This window comes from Phaenicophaeus curvirostris, chromosome 4 (genome assembly GCF_032191515.1).
Source record: "Phaenicophaeus curvirostris isolate KB17595 chromosome 4, BPBGC_Pcur_1.0, whole genome shotgun sequence".
In the NCBI taxonomy this organism is placed as follows: Eukaryota; Metazoa; Chordata; class Aves; order Cuculiformes; family Cuculidae; genus Phaenicophaeus; species Phaenicophaeus curvirostris.
In genome coordinates, this window is record NC_091395.1 from 13,318,126 (window position 1) to 13,343,967 (window position 25,842).

Here is a 25,842-nt window from a genome sequence, read left to right on the forward strand (position 1 = left end):
TGAGTGGCAGCACTGAGTCATTAGTGACACCGATGGCTTTTTCACCCTTTTCTCCTGCTGTTAAAAAAATGAATCTTAAGGGCTCCTTCTTCTTTGTGTTGTTGATTTTTCACTGTGTCTTCAGTGTACTTAGGAAAAAAACTAAAGTTTCTACATATTTGCACAAGTAGGGAGTTTGACCTTTCATGGGGATTTTGCCTTTATTAAAATAATCAGAAACAAGTGAAGTTTGCTCCTTTTCTAAGTAATTGGACTAATGCAAACATTTTCAGTGACTACTTCAAACTAGTATAAATGGTCTGGCATTAAATGAGGTTAAAAAGTCCCCTATAAACTACCACTACTGTTATTAAATTTAATTAAGATAGAACAGCAGGCAGTTTAAATGGGAAACTGTTACACAAAAATGGCAGCACAGAAAAATGATTCTGATGATGTCATTAAAGCTAATTGGAAGCAAGGGTTTCTAAATGACAATGTAATTAACAGGCTAATGAATACCATATTAGGATTGTTATTAACAATGAAATTTGCAAACATACATGGAAAATTAGTTAGAGATAGCACGTTATTAGAGCTATTACAAGGTAAAACTTTACAAACAAATTATACAGCACTTTATCAGATGAGGATACAATGCTCCAGCCACGTAGCAGTAATTAAACCTTTTGCCCTCTCACTTTCCCCTTCCACCAAATTAAATGATAATAATCACAGAATAGCCATAAAATGTGTGCTTTGAGAAATTTTGCCATTCTAAAATTCTGCATAGCGCTCAAAGTAACATTGTTTGATAAAGCAAAGACCAAAGTTGGAGGAAGTCCAATGATTTGATGCAGCCTATGCCCTGCAGCTGAAACCAAGCCACCTTTGGGATTCACCGCTAAAAGAATATTCCACAGAGTGAAACAAGCAGAAGTGTGCAAAATTAGGCTAATCTACTTTTGTGTATAAATGAAATTATTGCAGCTCTTAATAGGAATGTTTGGGCTACTTTTCCATAGAACCCTGCTAAGTAACAGGTGGAAAAGTTCTGGCTCCTATCTAGAAGACTGTCCTTTGCATGGCGGTTTGTCATCAGTTCAGCATGTGAAGTGAAACTTTAATATTAACTTTAACTTTAACATTAACTTTAACATTAACTTCAACATTTTAAAAATAGCATACAGCGTTTCCCTTAGCAAGACATCAGAGCTGAAAATCACTGGGAGATTCTGTGATAAAATTTAGGTCTAGTTTAACTTGGTTTACAACAGAGAACAGATCATATCACCAAAAATGAAAAGTAAATTCTCATTAGCTGAGAAATTGTAGAAAAGAAATAATAAACTAATAGCACCAACTGTGATCAAAATGGGATGCCTTTATAAGACCTGATGTGAGCAGCTGTGACAGTTTGCAGAGCTTTGTGCTGTCTGAGAGAGGTGAGCTGTCTGAGACCTCTGGAGGACATGAGGATTTTGCTGGGAAGGGACCCTGTTTCCTCACTCTGCTTTCACGCTCCCTGTGTGTTTCTGGCCATTGAACAGCCAGCAAGTTGCAATCTGGGCTAACAGACCTTTGGTTTGACTGAACGAGGGCTTCCAACTCCTTACTTTTCAGAAATTCTGAGTGATGTGCTAGGGTCCAAGCTGCTAGAAAACAGTTGCACAGTGAGTGGCTTTAAGATAGAAGCAGAAAGAGCGAGAGCACTACAGTCCAGACAGGGAGTCTCCCATTCTTGGAAACCTACCAGAAGAAACAGTTAGAGAAAATGGAAACCAGATGAGGAAGAAGCCCACATATTTTGTTATGGACAAATTATGACAAATTATTCTTCCTTTTGTGACAGGATAACAAGTCTAAATGACAGAGAAGAATTAGGAGCTGTCACATTGTCTTGACTTCAATAAGGCTTTTGACATGTTGTCATATGAAATTAATATAAGCAAGCAAGAAATCTGCCAGCATGAGGGGCACAACATGTTAGAAAACTGGACTCAAGAACACTGTTTACAGAGGAACTAGAGTAATTGAAAGAAAGGAATACAGGTAGGTCATCCAGTATTATTCAAGCACTTTACTTGTGATGCAGTTACCAAATGAAAGCTCCGCTGACAAAATCTAAGACAGTACTAAACAGAAGGAATAAAACATTTCAGAAGGGAAGAGCAGACTGCAAAATAATCTTGAAAAACTGTAGAAGTGACCCAAATTGCAACACACTATTTCTGAGTGCAAAATCTGGATAGTCAACTGCATGAAAATGATGTGGGGATAATCAGCCATGGCACAGCTTCTGAAGAGGACAGCCAGCCACATGCAGAGGCATGGAAGGGGTAAAAAGAAGGGGACTAAAAGTAGCCTATGCAAAAGACAGGAAGAAAACTACTGCTCAGCCAGAGACTGGAGGGCTCATCTGTCTTCAGATGGAATGATTTTGCTCTTTTAAGGTCTTCTTGAGTAACAGGTTTGGTCCAATTTGTCTCATTGTGCAAGGCTACTTCTGGTGCTTCTCTATCTGAACTAAGCAGAGAATCAACTAAAGTTCAGTTATGGTTTTCAGCCTAAGACCTCAGCACTTCAGTCACTCATGCTAAGCAAAGTCACTCATGCTAAGCAAAGTCATTCATGCTAAGTTAAGTCACTTGTGCTGAGATAATCAAAACAAATTTCAATTCAACTTAATTTTAAATAATCACACAATTCTAATTTTCTGTAAGTAGTCTATTTTAATCCCTAGCATTATGGAAAGTGAAGTTACCTCCTTATGGCGGCAGTACTCATCTTCAAAAGGGGTAGAAAGGATCAACATGACAATAACATGTAGATTTTGTTTTGGAAGGGAAAAAGGATGGGTAGAGACCAGTGTTATAAGACTGGAGCTTTAGTGTAAGCAGATCTTCAGCAACCACTGGGAACCGGGGGTAGGATGATAAAGCCCCAAACAGAAATCACAATGTGAATGACCACAGGAAAGCAGCTCTGCTTCTTCTCGAGTGGTGAAATAGTTATTTTTAAATGATCAGACGATATATATTAGTATTTCTTGAATTTTTAGACCCTGAAATTACTCTACCCATCCCTCAGCAATCACACAACTGGTCATTTACATTCCCTAGGTAGTCTTGAGAAGGTCACCAGTTTCATATATTTGCCCTGCTTCTGAGAAAGCTACAAATTAGCTAAAAACATCAGTCTGTTTCAGCCAAATTAGAGCGTACAGGATTTTATTCAAAGTTGGTCAGTATGGCTAATGCTAATTGCGGCGACTGGTGATAAAAAAGGCCCCTGAGACCTTGTGGTATATGGTATTATGAACTTACATAATCTTCAAAATTTCAAATCATTTTTTCATGCACTCTCTGCAAAGATTTAGCCCTTTCCTCTTTGCAAAGATTAAATAGGTCTCTTGCACCTCTGTGGTACCAGAAGACAACTGTGTTTATCAGATACTTAGGTCTACGTTTCTATTGATACGTGTATGAGAGTAGATTAAAATTGATTTCATACAGTCACCCAGGAATGAACCAGTCACCTGTAATGTAAATTTAGGAAATCACAGAGTCTCTGTTGGTTTAAGTACATGAAAGGGCTTGCAAGAAAGTGTAGTATCAGCAGGAACTCAATTCTATTCCTCCCCTAAGCCACACAACACTTACTGTAAAGACAGGAAACTAGTTACAGTGGGAGCTACACAAAAATAGATGCTCTTTGGTAAATCCAGTGGGAGTCACTTCAGAAAGAATCCTGGTTAAAAAAAGCAAATGACAAGGTGTTGCCAGTAGTTTAGATATCTGGGAAGTGACAAGAAATGTCATAGTTTTCAATATCTATGATTTCAGAGAGATTTTATTAGCCTTTCTCATGTGGTGTCATATCCACAGTTCTGGAGTATGCTCACACTGACTACTCGTGCATGTACTGCAAGTTCACTACTTAACATTTTATTACATAGGATTTATGGACTAGTATTATTACGTGTAACTGCACTCTCACAAACAGCAATCTTTTTGAGGCAATTTATTTTCACAGAATCACAGAATTGTCTAGGTTGGAAAAGAACTTCAAGTCCAAATGTAAGCCTAACACTACCAAGTCCACCACTAAACTATGTCCCTAAGCACCACATGTACACAACTTCTAAATATCTTGAGGAACGGTGAATTAACCACTTCCCTGGACAGCCTATTCCAGTGCTTAACAACTCTTTCCATGAAGTAATATTTCATAATATCCAGCCTAACCCTGTCCTGGTATAACTTTCCTCTCGTCCTACCACTTGCTATTTGGGAGAAGAGATCAGCACCCACCTCACTACAACCTCCTTTAAGGTAATTGTAGATGGCCATAAGGTCTCCCCTCAGCCTTGTTTTCTCTAGGGCAAACAAACCCAGTTCCATCAGCCGCTCCTCACAAGACTTCTGCCCCAGATCCTTCACCAGCTTCACTGCCTTTCTCAGGACACACTCCAGCAGCTCAAAGTCTTGTAGTTAGGGGCCCTCACGACATCTCTGTAGTCTTCCTGAGCTACCTGCCCCTTCTTCCAAAGGTCATAAACTCCTGTTTTTCTGAGTCCCAGTCAGAGCTCTCTGTTAAGCCAGGCTGGCCTTCTTCCCTGCTGGCTTGTCTTTTGGCTCATGCAGACAGCCTGTTCTTGCACCTTTTATTTATATTGCAGATATTTCTGGATGCTACTGTTTGTTCACGAAGTACTGTACAAATAGCTTCCTGGGACACACAAAACCAGTCAAAGTTAGCAAAAACTGATGGTTTGAGTGTCATCCCTTTAACAGCATTTTTTATGAAAAGCAATGCTTTTTCTCCCACATTTTCAACTCTGCAGGAAATATCATAATTTGTTGAGCACTTTTCATCTTTTCTTTTAATGCACAGAAACTTTGATCCAATCATACTGGCAAAAGTTTTCAGCTTATTATCAGTTTCCCAAGTTTGGATACACGTTATTGTAGCAGCAGTTTAATGGGCTGTTTAACGCAGTTTAACACAGCCCACAAGCCAGTCTTTGGTCTTTCTCTGTTTTGAGCAATATCTCAAGCAAATTGCAAATCCTCTTGAACAGCAACAAGAACTGCAAATCATAAACCAAGGGGAAGCTAGACATGTGGATATTGGAAAACACTGGAATTTTCACACAGCCAAAAGTCACTTCATGAGCCTTGTACCTCTGGGAAGCAGGGATCTTTTGATTTCCCTACAGACTGGCCCAGCCCGGCCATGTGTCTGAGCAGCTGCAAAGTCGCCCTCACCAGTTTCTGTTTCTGTTGGCCACTGTTTGTGGCCTGATACTGGAAATCCTGTCCATAAACACCTTATCTTTGGCTGTTTTCAGGGTACATGAAGTACACAGATAAATAACTGGAGAGGACTGGGAACGCCCTGTACGTTTCTGTTGCTGCATGCACTGCATGATTTCCTGCAATGAATTTCAGTGACTTAGGCTAGACAGTCATGAAGCAGAGAACCGAAGAATTCAGAGTGAGCAGTGGAGGTTGAAAATGGGGAATCCCTATTCTTATGCGTATTGAACATTTCTGTGTCCCATGCAGTGCCAGCAAAAGCAATGACGTTTCATTCAGAGGAATCTGCTGCTTCTGAGTAACAGGTGCTCTGGGGAAATATAAGAAATAACAGATGGGAAGAATTGCTCATTTGAGGAAAATAAGCTATCAGAAAATCCCAGGACGGAAACGACAAGTGACCAGTTATCGATAGTACATTTCAAAACACTATTTTTTCATCAACTAGTCAAAGTTTTGATAACTCCCATCACATTCATCGATTCTGTACCTAGTATTCCAGATATTAAGATTCCCTACAGAAAGCACATTGATTTTCTCTTGTAAAAGACTGAACAATACATCATGGGGCATACGGGAGTTTAAAATTGCACAAATGTGTCATGATTTATGAAGAGGTTTTTCATATATCCTAGAAACATGAAAACAATGTGACAAAACTAAAGACATCCTTGAATTTGGGCTGACTCCTAATTTTAAGGTAAACTACTTGAAGAAAACTCTTTCTCTTTGGCTAAATAGAGTATGTTGTACAGTCTCTTAATTTTCCAGTGTTTAGAATACATTCTGTCCATGTGGTAAGTATCTTGCTTTCTCTATTTATAGAGAAATTACTTTCCATTGATTTCTAACTTCGTCACAAAATCTCTGAGTATTAAAGAGACTAGCTGTATTACAGTATAATGAAAGTATAAACCAGAATTAATAAATGAGACAGATGATACATATGATATGTCTATTTTATTTTAGTGTTGAAGAGAAAGAAAGGGAAATAATCTTGATGGAATACACATCGTTACTTGTTTGTGTTGTTTCCTCTTTCAGCTCTCTCTTTTGTATATTATTTCTTTTTAATGTGACTTTCTTATTTGCACAGTCATATCGGTTAGCATTGAATTATCCTACAGTCCTGACAACTCCAACTACAAATAGCAAAATGGGCTGCAAAGCAGCTTGTTAACCTCAGAGAGGGTGTCTCCATGGATGAAGAATGAGACACCTCAGTAAATTGTTTTATCACAGAGTTAACTCTGAGGAAAAGAATGTCCAACCTCACCTCAAAGTGACTTGAGAGTGAGGGAGTTGGGGTTGTTCAGCTTGGAGAAGACTCCAAGGAGACTTTATTGTGGCCTCTCTATGCTTAAACGGGGCTTATAAGAATGATGAGGAAAAACTGTTTAGCTGGGCTTCTGGCAATAAGACAAGGCTAATGGTTTTAAGCTAAAAGAGGAGAGGTTTAGATTAGATGTCAGGAAGATTTATTTTATGCTGAGGATAGTGAAACACTGGAACAGGTTTCCCAGAGTAGTGGTAGATGCCCCATTCTTTGAAACATTAAAGTTCAGCAACCCGATCTAGTTGCAGACATCACTACAGGGGAGGTTGGACTAGATGACCCTCACTGTCCCTTCCAACCCAAATCATTCTATCATTTTAGAATTCAGTTTCATTATTATAATGTAAATTTTTATTCTTCAATTCACTGTTCTGGAATTTCTGTTAAGGAACACTTAAAGAATGCTTGTCTAGTAAAAAAAAATAATAATAATTGACTGACACATTTTATGGATTTGACACATAGCTCCCTACATCAGGGACTACTGAGGCAGCGTGAACCGCCAGAGTTTTGTGGGTTGACTAATACAAACAGAAGTAACAAGTATAACCTAAGAGAACCCCTATGGTGAAGAGACACCTTTGAGAATGTTAGCCAGGTTTTTTTTGTCACATTTTATTTTTTTTTATTTTAGTTTTGTTTAGTTTAATTTAGATTTTCTGTATCTATTGTGCAATTTAAGCAGCAACTGTGGATCCTAGAATACCTTGCAATACTATAAATGTTTTGTCTAAATAGGATAGTGCTAATCACAGGGCACTAAACAAAACATTTAAGATCATAAGTTCCTTGTGTGAATCCAACTAAGAGTTCATAGAATCACCAGGTTGGAAAAGACCTCTGAGATCATCCAGTCCAACCATACCTATCTGCCACTAAACCACATCCTTAACTACCTCATCTACCCATTTTTTAAATATCTCTAGGGATGGAGGCTCAATCACCTCCATGGGCAGCCTGTTCCAGTGCCCCATGACCCTTTCAGTGAAAAATAAAGGCATTCATTGTCATGCTCCCCTCAAGTCCTGTGGTGTAGCTCTATGGCAGCACTCAAATAAATTAATAATTCTATTTTTAATTGTCTGAATGCCCATTCAGTAGAATCCAAAAAGCCTATATAGTCTCTCAGCAAACATGGGGGATAAAATGAAACACAGAATAGCTATCTGGTCACGGAGGCCAGGGTTGGATAAACATTTTGTTCCACAATGCTGCCACCCTGCTCTGCATCTGTTCATACCCCTACAGCCTCTATTGGAGGGCAACAGCTGTTTGCAGTTGTGCACATTTCTCTGTGACAGCTTTTTTCCACAGATACAGAAATGCATTCTTTCTCTTTTTAAGCATTAAATAACTTTCCCTTTGTTTTGTTTTTGCTAACTCAGCAATTGATATGATTTTGCTTGGAAACACTATCTCTTTAAATGGGAATATTTCATACTTAGTGGCAATAGTTGATAAATTATAACATTCCAGAAATATTGTGCATTGCTCTGAAAAGTAGAATATTAATGTCTCTCCATATGTGTCTAGAAACTGAATACCATTTTGGAGAAGCCAGAAGTTTTTAATAACTATTCTGAAGGGTCTATAATTTAGGAAACATTATAATTTTGTGTGGAAAAAAAAAGACATTATTTATAGTCCTATACTAGCCACAGAACACAAGTTGCCTAGATCTTCAGAAGGCACACACCCCTCCTCTGTTAAGATGTTTAGTATGTTAAATGTTCTGCTACAGCAATAACTCTGCCACAGAATAATTTCAAATGGAATATTGGTTTATATGTTGTTACAGCACTGGTGCAGGACAGTTCCCAAACTGAGTGACGTGCACAATTTGTTGAAGATTATTATTTCCAGAAAATCACCTTTCTAGTGTTTATCAAACACAGATTTACATAAGTCCCTCATCATACGAGTTCCCTTCTCTCCTTTCCTGCTCAGGAGTATGACACACTGCTGCTGGCCACTATCACTAGAATCAAGGCTCACCTTAGTTCAGATACTGGAGCTCATGCAGTGATGGTGAATGCCACTGGGATCACTGGGATGTGATTCCTCAGGGGAAGAAGGCTGTTGTTCCCCTCCAAGTTAGCTCCTCTGGCTGCCACGCTGAGTAAAGGGAGACATCTGTGCACATGCTTATCAGTTCTTTGTATCCACTCTATCACCCAGAGGAAGAAAACAACAGCTCTTTAATTTTCCATGCAGAAATTCATGAGGTTGATAATTGAGGGTGTAGTAGTTCAGCCCTGCAGCAACAATTCAAACACAGCAGGAACGCTATCATAAAAAAATACTCAGGAAGACATACTATTTAAATTGCAAATACTGTCCTCTGTATCTGCCTATACACTTTGGCTTAGGTTCTTTAAAAATTTTGGAATTCATCAAAAAAATATAAAAATCTTTATGTTTATCAGAGCATAATGTCTTATCGGAGCCCATTAAAGAAGGTTTTCATTCCAATATCATTGTTCTAAAAACACTGATATTGAGACAGTAGGTGAGAAGAGTGTAGTGCAGTCCCATCTTTAAGCGTTCTGTAATTTAGCAAAGAAAATTTGGTCTGAGCTGTGTCGGTTGGGGACTATCCTGAAGGGATCTGACTCTGTAAGAACTGCCATAATTTTCCAGACAACAGAAAATCTAGCATTTTTGTGCAACCACTCATATCACATTGCTCTGGAAAAGCCTTCTTCCTTCATGCCGCCTTCACTCTTGCTCCTGTAGCAATACTTCCTCCCCTGGTGTTCAGTGACAGAATTAACACCAATTCCAAATGAATTAATTTTGTGAGACTATGGGCTTAAACTTAAAAGTACAATAAAAGAAAACTTCTTGTTAGCTGTCATGCAGCCACACAAAATGTTCGGGGGATGCTGCTTCAAAGCAGGATGGTCAGGTTTGAATTTTCAGTCATCCTGGTTTATTTTCAAAACTACATTTATGCATCTCTTTTCACTTTACCGTTTGTGTGATGTAAGTTATTCAAGTTCTTTGTCACTGCACTTTTAATACTAAACTACAATTCAGTAGGTCATTAGTGAGAGTAATTGCCAATATCTTGCCAGATAGCCTGTGCCCACTATAAATGAAACTTGGATAAATTAGAAAGAGATATTCTGCTCACAGGAGAGAATGAGAGTAATTTATGCTATGAATAAACACCTTGATGTGGCTAGTAGTATTTAGATGAGTATAAATTGCCCCTTGTGTAATCAGGAAACACATTTTGTGTAATTAAGAAAATGAATGAGAATTACATGTTGAGGGAATGCAAGTGGTATTGTCAAACTATTGCAACATAATACATGCTGACACATTGTTATATACAACTACTGTAATGCTTAGGAACAGCTTTTATATTAAGCTAGAAAATGATATATTTTAACTTCCAAAATGCCAGAAAAGCATAGTTCTAAGAAAAAAAGCACAAATCCAGACAGGTAGTTTAAAAAAAAAAACCCATCCTACATAATGTGTTTCTATTTTGCGGTGTTCAAAGGAAACAAGAACTTGAAAAGAACTTAAATGAGTGATCCTTCCCCATTTCTCATAGAATAAATTTCATGAATACTTAAGGCTTTGTATGTTTGGTTTTGGCCGTTTGCTTATAAATTTAACATAGTTGTGAAAACTCTGGCAAATCATAGTGTAGCAAAGGCATCACATCAAAAAAAAAAAGCAAAGACAAATGGGAAACAATTTCCATTCAGCTTTAAACAGTAACAAATAGGAGAGACTTCGGAATCCCAATTCCAAATATATACACTCATATGTAAACTTGAAATTATTCACTCTCATTCTTGGAAAGAACTGGAACAAGCTGAAGAAGCAGAAGTGTTTATGGCCATGTTTGTCTTAGAATGAGTGTACTTATCACAAGACAGCTGATAAATGAGCAAGCTCCTCTGGTTTAAATATTTATCTAGGATGGTGGTTTTTCCTGTAGTGCTTTTACCTCCTTTTCACTTGCATGTTTGTACTCTGACATGGCAAGAATTCCAGGTAAGTCTGTACTTTTATTTCCTCTTTCAAATCCTGCCTTGGTTACTAACAGCTGTCACTTGAGGCAGATTTTACCTCCCACATCTACACAACTGCTTATAAAGTGATAGTAACACTTTAAACTGAGACAGAGTACAAGGAATTTGAGTAGCTGCATCACATGAGAGAGCCAGTAGTCCCCATAGAACATGAAGTTGTGAGTTCTGCTTTTTTTTTATCTTGTGTTAAACCGCTGGAAGTGGCTCCAATCCAGATCCTGTACAGGTGCTAATCAGCATGGCTGCATTTCACTTTGGTGACTTCTCCACGGAATGGACACTGGACCCAAGCATTGGATCACAGGATACAGCTCACAGGGGTGCTGAGTAATGGAAGCAAGTTGCCTTACGTAATGAATTCATCGTTCAGCAGTCTAGAACTATCTCTGGAAACAGTTCCAGTCCTTGCTTCTCTCTCTTATATGATAACTGTTCAAGATGCAGAATTCTTATTTAGGTCCTTAAGCAGATTTTCTAAATGTGGCTGTAACAGACTATCCCATCACAGGAAACTGACTGGTATTGTTCAGCAGTTTTTATAAGTAGTGTTCCTGAAAAAATGTTTTTACCCCAGGAAACAGGAAGGAAATGCCTAACTCTAGAAATGCATCTCTTCTTCCGTTAGGAGACAAAGCCATTTCTAAACCCTCTCATTTAGCTGCAGAAGAGTTTTACCAACTCCAAGAGTGTGGTTGTGCACAAAGTAACAGCCACCACTCAGAATAATATAGAAGAGGATAAGAAGATTGAACAGAGAGGAAGCACCTTTTTCTCTGTTGTTTCTGGAGTGCATGAACTTTACACAGGTAAGTGATAGTTCCTGGAAACCTGAGAGTACTCTTAGAGAGCTGCTGAGCTTCATCTTCAGGGCATTAAAGTTTGGCTCAAGGTACATGAGGTGACTAAGCAGGACTTTTGGATTACAGCTGCCATGCCCTGTTATTATTGTAGTCAGTAATCCCACAATTATCAACAATTAAAATGAACCACTTTTTGAGATCAGTGCAATTTGCAGAGTGTTTTTTTAGCTCCTTTATGAGGACCCTCTTCTGGTGCCATTCAATACCTCCTCGCCCTATTGTACCATAGCAAGCCAGATGCTGTACCTTTTGGAGAAACTCTTTTCTGTCCTGCCAATCCTTTTCCATGTCTGTGCTCTCCTTTTCTAGCAACTTCTCTTTCCCTCCTGTAGTGGCTGTCCCAGTAAAATACTGTTCAGGCTGCAGAGAAGAGGAGGAGTTATAGCGTAAAGGTAGAGTGTTTGCTTCCAAGGTAAGCAACTCTTCAAAGCTCTGCTCAGGAAGATACATTATGAAGGGGAAAAGGACTGTGCAGGGACAAGGGCACAAACTGAATGCTTCCTTCCCTTTACAGAAGGATAAGAGGTGCATGAGTAAATGTTGCTCACTGGGACAACAAGCAACTGCCTTTATGCTTGTCAGTCAGTTGCCTACTTTCTAAATCACAGGCATCCAATTCCCACATTAGGGGTTTTTTTCTTGTTTTTCCCCAAGTTTGAAAATTGCTCAGAAATGGCAGCAGGAAATCCCTACTCTGTGCTATTTGTGGCAAGAATAAATTCCACATTGAATTAAGCACAAACATAGTCCTACATTATTATATAATAACTGAAAGTAAAACAGAACGGAGGAGGGGGTGGAGCCTTTGCTGCTGTCACCAGTGTAAACTTCATCCTAACTTCTGTGCCAACTTGCTGCACAGCTTCTCCGAGACTTGTGAGTATTTTACGGCTTTTAACATCCTCTTGCTTTTCTTTCGTTCTTCCTCCCCTTCTTTCTTTGTTTCTTTCTTTGTTTCTTTCTTTATTCCTTCCTTTCTTTCTTTCTTTCTTTCTGGTATTAAAAATATTAGGGAAATCATACTGCTTATCTTCCAATTATTTAATGATTTTTAAACTTGCCTTGTAAGATTTGTGATAAATATAAAAGACATTGTTAAAGTATTGAATTTAACCTTGTACATGATGACTGTGACTCTGTTTCAGCTGTGTGTGAGACGTCAGCAGGAGATTGGTGCTAGCCAGTGAAAATTTGTCATTCTTTCCTAACAAATTTATAAAGCAAATTTCAGGAGAAAACAGAGATACTGCTGTGAGCCTAGTTAGCATAGCAAAGACAGAGATAAAAACCTGGGAGAAAAATTCTTTACCCTCTTAGTGTAGCCACTTGAAAGAGCACTAAATGCAGGCAGGGAAATGAATATTTACAGTCAAATGAATTTCTGCTGAAAATAGCTATACAGAGATATGGTAGTTGATAGCAGTATGATGGGGAGGTATTAGCTGGTAGTAAACCTGAGTAAGCAAATGCATTTATTAGACTGCTGTTAAAAATATGACTTCCCACCTCATTGAAGCAAAATGTAGAAGGAAAAGGACGTGTGGGGAAGAAACTTGTGAAGGATTGTATTGTTAAGACTTGCCAAATGACCTCTGTAAAATCCAGTAAGAGGAAGTTCTTCCTATTGTGCACAACCACTACTTTGTCATTCTTTCTGTATGCAGAAGGTATATTTGTGCTGTTTACTTTTAAAAGAAGAGTCTTATACTGCAGAACAAGCTCCTGATTATAATCATTGGAATATGTTTTGCTGTACTTTCCAAATAGTCAATAGCACAGCACTTCCTTTGCCTGCTATGAGTGTTTTAATTTCTATTTACAGGTACTGATTTATTTGACATGTACTGGATAAATGGAAAGGTGTCACTGGGTTATTTTATCTGGAAAGGAGATAATTAATTATAGATCAACTTAATATAAACAAATTATCTTTACAGATCAATAGAGGTATCAAATTCATATTTTGGGAGCCTACAGAGCCTTTCTAAACTCTAAGAACGTTTAGTATGACTTTCTGGCCTGTCACATTCATTTTAGCTCTGCAAATTCAAATAGTAAAGATCAGCTTTGCAAGCTCTTTAGAGTGTAACATTATACCCTGCTGTCTTTAAGAATGTTTGAACTGTCTGGGAAGAAGAATATTATGGTCAGTTCCATTCTGAGGCTTCTTAGATCTCTACTGAAGATAGAAAAAGACATAGGGGACAGAGATACAGGCTGGTGTGTAGCCATTAGGTAGTATGGATAACATGCTGTTAGAGTCCTTCTGAAGAACAAAAAGTACCTTCTCACTTCAGCTTGCAGTCTCTTGGCTTTGCAAAAGGATAAACATCTCCCAGGCTGTGGCCAGTAATGCATTTGACACAAACTTTCCAATGGTAGTTGCAGAGATCTGTCAAACAAATATTTTGCTGCTCTGTGCTGTGTCGGTTTGCTGCAGCCAGGACAACAGGGACAAGGATGGTCTGCAACAGACCCTCTCGTGAGACACCTTGTTCTGTGAAAATAACATGTTTTGTGCTGTAATGTAGGTTACTATCCTGCAGGTCAGCACAGTGTTATTGCTTGCAGGAATCAGTAAAGCACAGCAGCCCAACCTGAGCTGTTGGAACAAACTTACTGGCCTGCACAGAAGTACAAATTTCATTCCTCCAGGTTTTTTTTACATGACACAGTCTTGTTGCTATATCCTCTGTTTCATCACTGTGCCCTCAGGAACTGATGTCCAGGAGAGTAAATATCCTTGCATTCATGCTTTTTATGAGGTCTTTCTGTCTACTTGAAAACTCATAATGGAGGATAGTGAATTTAAAGGTTATTTTAACTCCACGACTACACAGCACACTGCCAGTTCTCATTATAATAATACATTCCCAATTCTCTACATCAAATTATAGAGTGTTAAGCAAAGCAAGAATATCTGAAATATGTCTGTTTTCTGTGCATACAAGCTAAAATATTTCTAATCTTCAAAAGTATTTGCTCAGAAGTAGGAATAGAATATTATTAGTTATTTATTATTGACTACACATAGAAATGTATATGAAGCAACATCTAATTTTTATAAAAGCAGTTCCCAAATTTAAAGACATTCTTGTCACCCAGCCTAGATTTCTGGTTCCCATTTTCCAGGCTTCAATAGAATGGAGTTTACACCAGGAATAAATGCTGATTTATTTGCTAATAAGCTGAGATATTTGTTTCTGCAAAGACCAAACTCTGGTCCTCATGGGAATATATGCTTGAAACTCCTTTCTGAGTGGAGTTCAAAGAGATAGAACTAAGTTGAAGGTCCTCAGTAGCTAGACACACAGATTATTCTTACACAGACAAAAGGACTTCTGATTCCATGTCATTAATTCCAGATCATCTTACCTTCTCACTGCTTCTGTGCCAAACATGGAACGTTAGCCACTGGTGCCAGCCTCAAAGGTTCCTGCCCATTGAAGGCTCCTCTGTTCCAAGATGGGTGCTATGATCTCACACTCCAAATGAGCCCAAGGGAAGGACTGTAAGAGAATGACATAATTTCCTCCAAGCTGTCTGTGCTGTGTCAGTGTAAGCAGAGATCCCACTTGACCAGGTTTGAGTGCGTCCTTTGAGATAATATTCTGCATATCTTTGTGAGTGGTCTAGACTGGAATTTCCTGAACACCCTTGAGCTGATCTGGGGCTTGTTCCCCATCATTCGTCAGGATTCATGGGCAGCAGGGGCCAGATTTTTATACCATGATGACAACGCAAAGAGTTCAGGCATCTCAGCAGCTAATAAAAGCTTTCTGTCTTCCATTCATAAATTAATGTATTAGTGGGAAATAAGGAGACTGATTCTTTTTTAGCTAAGAAATTAGTGAAGAGCAGCAGAAATATTTGCAACCCAGCAGGAGATGCACTATATAATTAAACTGTTGTCCTTGCCAATAGGTTATTATCAGCAGGTAACAAGATATATTGTTACAAACTATCTTGCAGTATTTCATGCTATAAGAGATCTGGTAGGTCTTTAGAGGCAGCATAAGGTGATTACTCAGTTATTGTTGCCATTATATCTACTATAAATTGCAACTTAACAGTTTGACAGTTTATCAATTAACTGTGTTGCCAATACTTGAAAATGCTTTACCAAAAAAAATGGCTGATTTCTTTGGTCACTCAGGAATTGTTTTTAAAAGCCTTTATAAAAACACCTGTGGACTAGAATCATAGAATCATTAGGGTTGGAAAAGACCTCTGAGATGAAGTCCAACCATCAGTCCAGCACCACCATTCTTAGTAAAACATGTCCCGAGCATGCCACATCTACACACCGTTTTAACATCTCCAGGGATGGAGACTCCATCACTTCCCTGGGCAGCCTGTTTCCAAGGCTTGACAAAATATGAATTGGACTGTTTAACATGTGCTGTTTTAAAGTGTTTGCAATGCCAGGAGATCCACTTCCTCCTCAAGCAACTCTAATTTCAACAGTATTTGTTGCAGCTCCTATGCAGGCTGCTTTGTCAAAAAAAAGGACCTTGTGACAATTAAAAAAATCTTATACCAAAGTTGTTAAACCAGATCACCAATGACTAGAATTTAGGGTGTCTTTTTCTAAGCAAAAATACAAGTAAAGCACATTTACTGGCTGTAAATTATTTTTGAGTAGAGGGATCAACATTATCTAAATTGCTAACTAAAAATAGATCCCACCACACCTTTTTGTGACTGCAGTCTCTGCCAGAAGGCTGTGAATGTCAAGTGCCTAGCATTTTTCTTCCCCAGAGTTTAAGCTATAAATAAAGACAGTGTGGAGAGGTTTATTGTTTCTGCTGGAGAAAGGGCTTGAGCTCACCCGTGGTGTCAGGTCACCGTCTGCCACAGATCCTGTGAGTGTAGATACAAAATATGATGATGCAGCTGTTGAGCTAATGATCCTGTGAACAGCTGGTGCAGTAGAAGACCCATCTTGTATAAAAGAATAACAACATTGGCCAGTTTTCCTCAAAATACCTTAAATAACTTATTAGCTAGTAATAGATTGTTGACAAATATTAACACAATTAGAATTCTGTAATCAACAAACCAGAAAATTAGGGATGAATTCTGTGGCCTCTTTTGATGCTAAGCTGGCAAATTAAGAATTGTGGCACTTGTACCAGTGGTGCCTGTCTGTATCTCCAGCAAGTGATGAAGTGTCACTGTTTATCTTCCTGCAAGGGGAAGCGTGAACCTTACCTGCTCTGCTGGGAATAAGGAGAGGTATTGCCAGAACACAGAAATCTATGCACCTATCATTTAAAGGCTGTGGCTGGTTACTGTTATGAGCCTGCTTGTAAGAGCAAAAGGTACAAACATAAGTACACTTATTCAAAAATAACTACTTATATCTGTCTGCATAAGCCATGCTAGCTCCTTTCTGAGTCATGCAGCCTCAGTTTGAATGTCTTATAAGGTCATTGGGCACTGGAACAGGCTGCCCAGGGATGGGTTGAGTCACCTTCCCTGGAGGTGTTTAAGGGATGGGTGGATGAGGTGCTGAGGGACATGGTTTAGTGTTTGATAGGAATGGTTGGACTCGATGATCCGGTGGGTCTTTTCCAACCTGGTGATTCTATGATTCTATGTCAAAATATTTTAAAATAGTAGACATCTGCATATCTGTTAAAACCAAGCGCCTGTAGTGTGCTTTTAAGAATATGGGAACTGGAGACACAGTAGCTCTTGCAGGCTTATCTATTGTAGCCTGTGGTGGAAAAAACACACTTTTTTTTTTTTTTACTGCTGGCATACTTTGGTAATGGTATAGTTGCTAGGTGGAATTTTTATGCTGCTTCTTGGCAGGGTAAATAGACCAAATAGTATTTCACATTCCTGGGACTAAGTTAATTCTTATACTAGAGTTAATGTGATTCATTATACTCAGGGCTGCCACATGCAGTCAGATCACTGCCAGACAGCAGAAGGGATGGGAAGGAGGGTAGCACTGGTGGTACCTGGTATTGCACAGGATTCTGTTCTCAGCCTGGGGATTCCAAGTGTCAGATTGCCCTGCACTGTCCAATGCTGCATGTTTGTAGCCAAAGTCATCAGGTTGGGATTTACATGGTCTCTTGCTGCTTACAGATTTCTCTCAGTAATTTTATTATAAAATTATATCTTTTTTACTTATTAAAAACTGTCTACAGCCTTAGTTACTGTGTATCTATTAGTTACATGGGCACAATAAATGCAATTTTACTATAGCTAGAAAAAGATATATAAAACCTAATGAAACTGTGAAAAGCAGATAGTCTGTACTTCATATATTCTGCTTTTGTAGGGCCCCATGTCTGATTGGCTGCATATTACTTGCACTGTGCTGTAAATCAAGAATAATTAATTTTGTCTTTATTTCATCCTCCCTATATGGCGCTTACTAGTATATCATACAACTTTCTTGAACGTGAAGTAGTTTATTTTTCTGAAAAATCCCAAAGGATGGGAATTTTACTTTACAAATGGAAAGAGATTGGAAGAAACTAGCTATTTTGTGTCCAGCATGTGATGCCTGGATTTTAAGAGATTGTTTAGCATTCCCTAGGATTGTATGTGTTCACCTATACCTCCCAGTGTGTTCTGTTGTAGCTGTGAGAACTTGATGCTTTTTTGCACTCAGCTCTGTAGAGGGCACTCATTTCTTCAAACTGTAGCATCTGTGCTGGAGAAACCTCCATCTGAGCTAGCTGACTATAATGACTGCAAGTGTATGCTTGGGGAGCATGAAGCATCTCAGCCTAAGGACAGATAAACAAAGTAACTTAAAGTCACGATTTCTTGTATGAGGGAACTCAGAAAATGATTGTCATTTGGGAAAAAAAAATGGGTTAAGGAACTTGCCCAGACTGCAGAGAGATGGTGAGATGAAGACTGGAATAGGACTCTTTTTCCTCAGGGCTTCATTGAGCTGCCATCAAACCCTTGCTTTTCTTTTTGCGATCTTCTGCTTCCTTCTCTGCCCAAATAAGGACATTTATACAGGCTTTTTTTTTTCAGGAGCTCAGTCCATATCATGAACAGAATCCATTTTGTTCATAAACCCTGTGAGAGAAAAGGGGAATTGTTACATCATACTGTGATGGAAGAGTCAATACCTTTTTAAAATTATGAATGCATGGGAAGGCAGTGAGCACAGGACTGAATTTCAAGTTTTCAAGGAGAATATGCTTCGATTGTTCAGAAATGCTCCCTCTTTGTCTACATCCAACCTTTCCTCCTTCCTTTAACGTCCACCGTGTCTTAGTTCTTTGCTGTGCTTTCCATTCAGTCATGCTACACAAATTCCACTGTTGTGTGCCAGCAGCATTGCTGACTTCTACTCTTGAGCCTTCACCACATTTATTTTTTTTTAATACAAAGGGTTCTACTCCCCCCTGTAGCTCTGAGATAGAGTATGTTCATTGAGAAGACACTGCTGGAGACCAGTTACACAGTGCCAACAAGTCTCTTCTGCAATTATGTGAACTAAGCCACTGATGACTTGGCCAAGTTTATGCAGGTTTTCTTGGCTGCCATACTTACACACATTACTAAAAAGCACAGCTTTAATTATATGGTTATAAACATTTTCTTTGCATGAAAGAAATGTGTATTTCTACTCATTTGTCTTTGGAAATGACTAAACTACTCTTGATGGGACTTAAAAGAAAATCACTACCCTAAATAAATCATTCAGTGCAGGAAATTTCAGCTGCACAAGGCCCTAACAAAACCGTTGGCGATGGTCCCTTACAGATATAGAAATAGCACTGTGTTCCCAGCCCACATCTTTGAAATTATCAGTGGTTGATTCAATTTCCTGAGCAAATAATGCTTACATAATCACGCATCTGTGCATGTTTGTGTGGTTTTTGTCTCCCTTCTTCATCACATCATTTTTTAATCCAGGGCCTAATTTCATTGAATAATTTACATTGGAAAAAGGCATTTACAGGTCATCTCTTCCAGCCTCCCTCCCAAAGCAGGGATAACATCGACATTAGAGCAAGTTGCTCCAGTCTTGCTTGATTTAATACCTCTGAGGATGACCTTCTACAACTCCTCTAGGCAGACTCCTTCACAGACTTTTATTCTCACAGATTGTGTTGGGACTGCTTTTATGAAATATACTAATATTAATGTCCAAATAAAGTGTTCTGTCAACATGTCTTCATCCTTTTCTGTTACACTTCTCCCAGGACTTTTGTCAATACAAAACCAGCTGCTTGAAAAAAAAAAATTGCTTAGTTCTACAACAACCCCAACACTAGCAAGATTTGAAAGTGAATATAGAAAAAAATAGTTTCTAAAAGAGAAGGGAGACATTCCAATCGAGTTTTATGGTGTCATCTGTAAAAAGGTAATAAAAAGAGGAATGAGCTGGTTAGACAGCTGCCACATTCCTTACTATGAACACACTGCTGAAATGAGGGGTTTATAGTGGATTGCTGCAGACCTGACCTTGGTTCCATATGGTTTGCCTCATTTATTCTCTCCTAATTTATTTTCTAAACTAGAGGTAAGCAGAAGTATAATTGCATAGCTGGACTGTACCATGTCTACGTAAAAGGCAACTATAAAAAAACCAATTGTCATACCATGCTGTAGGAATTAGGGGAACTCTTCCATCCTTTGTAAAACAGAATTATACAGACGTTGATGACTAACACAAGCTAACTTGGCTACAACCTTGCTTCTGTTTATCATCAGAAGTCACAAAAAAATTACCCGTTTACAACAATATGCATTTTCCAGGAGGTCCCCCCTCTTCTGTTGTAGCGTTTAAAGATAACAATGCAAGATGTGTGTCTACTATCTAGATGAAAATAACCCTTGTAAAAGTCTGTATCTTGTTTTCTCCATTAATTTAGAAGAAGTAAATCATTTTGCAAAGGTTATTTGCAAAATTTGAGCAACTTCCTGCTTCTAATGCATTTAAGAAATGGGCTGAGAGCCACTCAAAACTCTATTGCAGCATTATATATACTTATTTTTCCACCTCTAGGTCTCACAATGTACTTTCCTGACCCAGATTCTCTGCTCCTGTTCTGACTAATGTTCCAGCAGGCAGGACGCAGAGGATGGTGCAGCCAACACAAAACTCTGCTGGAGCATTGAGCAGGCTGGAGAGTCAGGTAAGTGTCATTTAAACATGACATTTTAGGAAATTTCAGCAAAGTTTTACATGTTAATTTTATAGCCCCATGAGGAAAATCAGGTAATACAGGAAATCTAAGGCTTGGAAACATTTCCTGTACTTTAGATGAGATCACAATCATCCTGTAATTTTCTGCACAGATTTTTCCTCTCCTTTTTTGTTTCCTTGTACTAGAATTACGTAGCACACAGCTCTGGAATTTTTTTGTTTCACATTTGTGTTTTTTACTGTTTATTCATGACACCTTTACATGGTTGACAGTCTCCTGCCCATGTTCTCATAGAAAAATGTAGGTCCTGACACTTCTGTCACAGTTTGACCCCTCGTGGCAGCTCAGTATCACGCAGCTGCTTGCTCACTTTCCCCTCACCTGCCCTGATGGGATGGAGAGGAGGATGGGAAAGTATAATAAAACTTGGTTAAGATAAAGACCATTTCATAGGACAACAGAATAATAATAATAACAACAACAACAATAATAACAACAACAATAATAATTTAAAAAGCAATGCACAATGCAATGCACCACATGATGACTAATACCCAGCCCATCCCTGAGAAAAAGAAATGCTGGCCCCCAGCCAATTTCCATTTTATATCCCAAGCCTGACATTGAATATCTCTTTGGGCCACTTGTGTCAGCTGCTTGGCCATGCCCCTCCCAGCTTCTCGTACACCTGTACATTTGTAAAACACGAGAAACGGAAAGAGCCCTTTATTTCTTAGCAATAACTTAACAGATCAGTGTATTATCGACATCATTTCCATACTAAATCTAAACCACAGCAGCTGCTTGGAAAAAAAATAACTCTGATGATCCGGTGGGTCTCTTCCAACCTGGTTATTCTATGATTCTATGAAACCAGGACACCTTCCTAGATGATGCTGAAGACACAGTATATGATAATGACAGAGCAGGTCATGAGCCACTTTCCTGAGCAGGTACAAGTACTGCCTGCTCGCTATTCCACAATGATTGCCTGTGGCACATGTGAATCATGGTTACTTACTTTTCTAAGCCTGTAAAAAAAATTGAGTGCATTAAAAACAAGTAAGTTTCTATTTATGCTAGACATTTAAAATACAAATACAGCCAGTGTTGTTTTGACTTGACAGTGTTGTTTTGTTTGTCATTTCCCCTCCTGCTCTTAAAGATTTCAAAAAAACATTACTCATGTAGCAAGATGCAGACATAGGATTGTGTGACTATCTCAGTAAGCAAGCTTATTTACCATTTGGTCATAGTAAAGTTGTCTCTGTTGTAACTTATCTATTTAATCTCCTCCATTCATGTTAACATAAAAGAAGTCTCATGCCTTCTGGAAGCAATATTTTGCTTCCAAAGCAAATGAACATTTTTTAAATACAACTGTAGCACTACCACTTTTAAAGGTATGTGCAAACGTGTTCACCTGGCATGTATGCTGTTGCTTTATCATCTCTTAGATTAATCATGTTATGCTGTTTCTCATATTTATACGCAGTGAATGGTGTAGCTATGAATGTACAAACAAAAAGACAAAATATTCCCCAATAGACCTCACTATCTAAACCCAAATGTAACATATAGTCAGTAACATCTATGTTGGGCCTGTTAAAAGAGAATAACAACTATGCCGATAAGTTGAAAATAGTAAATCATACTAGAATAGTCTACTGTGAGGAAAAAAGCTGAGTGGGTTCCATGCACTAAGAATACATTATTGTACACTCTGTAATAATTTTGTAAAGATTTTTTTTTTCTTTAAATCTTTAGTAGTGGATAAGGATTTGAACTGGGTGATGCTTTTGTGTTTTAGTTACCTTCTTGCTTATTTTTAAAAGAGATTATTTACATAAAATACTATCTTAGAAACTACTGCACAAAAGCTAGCAAAGAGTATCCTGACAACGTTAGATGTTTCAGAACAGTTTCCAGAGATCAGCTTAGAGAAGTATGGCCCACTGCAGGACAAACATGTCATCAGACTATTACCAGAAATTTAGGAACTTTCATCACTGTATCTTGAAGAGCGATTAGGCAACAGAAAGAGTAGAGAAACCTCTATGAAAAAAGGGACAAACAGAAAATTGTCAGAAGACAGTAGTGAGAAACACAGGAATGTGCAGGAAGAGCTGCTGAATTAACTGCAGAAATTATTGTTCCTGCTGGACAATATTCCACTTAAAACTCCAAATCTCAAAAAACCCTACAGTCCCAAATTATTGACACTCTGAGAATAACTGCGTACTTCTCCCCCATTCAGGCTGCAGGATAGTAAGTCACTAACAACTCAACAACCCTACCTCTTTTCCTGCTACTTGCCTTTCTTCACGTATGTCAAGGACAACAGGCAGAAATACTAGGTTTATAGTAGCATAGACTAAGACAAACTTGTGACCTCAAGTATTTGCAGACGTGCCCACTATATACCACTTCTTACATTCAATGAAGTTTGAAATATTTATTCTTATAGGCTGAACTGCACAGTGCAAAGTCTGATGTGTTGATGGGGCTTTTTTTTTCCCTGCCAAAAAACATTTATATTTGACAGAAGCTTAATGCAGCATCATAACATGTGTGTGGCACACATAACAAAGTTGTTTTAAAGGAACAGCTTCATAAAGGCCTTTCAACTTCCAGCTGCCTTGAAGATAACCTTGATACTATACTTAGCTGGCAGGAAGGACTAAATGCATGAACAACAGTCTCAGCATTTCTGCTTCCCAGCTGCTGTGGAAGTCCCCTCCCTGTTTTTGCCAGTATTTCATCAAATAGGGAAAGTTTTTCAGGCACTTGAGGCAGATGTCATCTGTATATATGTTGCTATCAGCCCCAGCATTAACCGTTACAAACTCCTTTTCTACCTCCCAGCAGAAAACTTTCCAATCTTTCTACAACTTCTTGAGATCCTCCATCCTGTCCTGTCCATTTTGTCTGGCAACTAGTTCAGAGACGGGGTAGGGGAGTGTAGGAAATGAATGCTTGAGGGGTAGAATATTATGTAAATGGACTGTGAGACCTGAAAGGGCTGTGCAGACAGGAGTACTAATGGTCCTGATGGAGGTTGGCAATCCAGACTGTGCTAATCCACCTGTCATTCACTCATTGCAAAATTTTGTAAGCCAATATTTCAGTACTCACTCAACTGATGCAATCCACTCATCTACAGCCATCTACAGTGTTTGATCTGTTCACAGCAAACTGGTGAGCTAGGGATTAGTAATATGCAGTAACATGTTACTAGGGATTAGTAACTATGCCCTGAGTTCAAACTATCTCCTTGTTATACTGTTCTAACTTCTAGTTTGTCTCTGAGCAGATTTTGATGATAATGAGTTTCCTCTCCATATCACATAGTCATTTTGCTATCATAACACTACCATGCACAGACTTGCTGTGAATCACAGCTCTTTCCCAGTACTCACGAGTAGTTTCTCGAGCCAAGAAATATTGGGCTCCTGAATGAAGTTGCTCCAGGAAAAGTTTATTCACAGCTTTTTTAGCTGTTGGAAAGAAAGGAAAATGTCAACATAGTAACTTACTTGCAAACCAAAGCAGCTTCAAGTAGAAGTGTATTAGTACCTCTTTTATGAAGAAAACAAAGCTCCCTCCTTAAGTGCAATCTACAAGTTTCACTTCAGCTCAAGACAGGTGATTCACAAAGTCCTTTTGGAGGGAAAATGGGATTTTGCTGGATTAACTTCAGTCACAAAACTCCTTAGTGGTTTCTAATAGATGTCCTGTGGGGGAGAAGAGGGGAAACAGAAAGGACTCTCAGGACTATTTTTGTGTAACAATTTAGAGAAAAACACCAATGTCAATGCAGTTATTTAAAATTAACTCTGTTATTAATAAAACAATTAAATAGAGATATAAATTAAAAAGACATTCTCTATGCAATTACTAATAGTTAGTTCTCTTGTCTATGCTATCAGAAAATTTTAAACTGAACTTATAAAGCACAGGCTGCAACATGACACAATGCACCAGACCATTTACATCTCATGATACTCTTCACAAAAGTAGAAGTGGTAGCCTTTATGTCTTGGCTAAATTCTCATGTGAGTACTTTTCTCTATTGAATCCCAAGTACGTGTTTCTTCATGTCTCCTTGTCACACCTTCAAGCAAATTTTACATCAAAGATAGTGAACCTTGCTTTGTACACGTGTAATAGTAGTGAGATGACTCCTCTGACTTCCAATTTTCTCCAAAAGCTATGTGGGTATCTGAATGATTTTACTTTTATATAGAAAATTATTATATGTACAAACAAACAAATATTATTTAATGGACTACGGCACAACCAGGTGAAGTATTATATAATCTAAATTCAGTGGTTTCTTATAGAATCATAGACTCATAGAATCATTGAGGTTGGAAGAGACCTCGAAGATCATTGAATCCAACTGTCAGCCCAATCTACTAGACCATGTCCCGAAGCAACACAACCACATGCTTTTTGAACACCTCCAGGGATGGTGACTGCACCACTTTGCAGGGCAGCCTGTTGCAATGCTTCATCGCTCTTTCAGTAAAGAATTTTTCTCTAATATCTATCCTTGTTACCTGGGAGAAGAGGCCAGCTCCCACCTCACTACGACCTCCTTTCACATGGGTGTAGAGAGCAGTAAGGTCTCACTTAAGCCTCCTCTTCTCCAGGCTAAACAACTCCCTCAGTTCCCTCAGCTACTCCTCATAAGACTTTACCAGCTTTGTTGCCCTTCTGATTGCCCATTTTGCCCAGCAGCTCCCCTTTCAAATGTTCCTATGAGTATGCTGGCAGCAGGCAACGTTTACATACCCTTGAAAGTTTTTATTTTCTTTTTCTCATCCTTTTCCATTTCAAGAAGTGATAGTCCATGTGCTGTTATTACAAGAGATTAAGCTGCAATATGCAGTCATGTGTGACGTAAGATAAATAAAATCTTCTGAAGAATCTTCTGTAGAAGTATTAGATATTTGGCAAAGATCTCTAAAAAAAATAAATCTGCATTTGTTTTTGTCTTGGAACTAGGAATTGGACTCTCAGAAGCTTCTTCTAGTCTGTGACATTAGTACTATCATACTGCATAATAAACCAGTGCAGTGTCTCAAGGCTACTGCAGCCTGACCTGGGCATCACTGACATTTTCAGTGCATATTGTTTTGTTTAATACCC

The 25,842-nt window shown here is 38.5% G+C and overlaps 1 protein-coding gene and 1 long non-coding RNA gene across 11 annotated transcripts in view; one reads left to right on the top strand and one right to left on the bottom strand.

Moving 5' to 3' along the window:
• Positions 1-2,860: 2,860 nt before the first annotated feature.
• On the bottom strand, positions 2,861-11,846 carry LOC138719826 (uncharacterized). Its single transcript, XR_011337316.1, has 3 exons — positions 11,491-11,846; positions 8,632-8,891; positions 2,861-3,729 (listed from the first exon to the last, which is right to left on the bottom strand). It is a non-coding gene; the product is annotated as an uncharacterized lncRNA (long non-coding RNA).
• Positions 11,163-25,842, top strand: part of IL15 (interleukin 15) — a 38,850-nt gene continuing 24,170 nt past the window's right edge. For 7 of the 10 annotated variants that reach the window (XR_011337308.1, XR_011337311.1, XR_011337312.1 and 4 more), the window contains exons 1-2: positions 12,215-12,424; positions 20,547-20,676. Coding sequence is in view for 4 of the 10 variants with exons in the window: in XM_069855279.1 (XP_069711380.1) it covers positions 20,623-20,676 (54 nt within the window). In the remaining 6 variants the exon portion in view is untranslated. Of the gene's footprint in view, positions 11,495-11,921; positions 11,961-12,204; positions 12,425-20,546; positions 20,677-25,842 lie in introns of those variants that run through there. The other 3 variants (XM_069855282.1, XM_069855281.1, XM_069855283.1) reach the window with 3 other exon arrangements.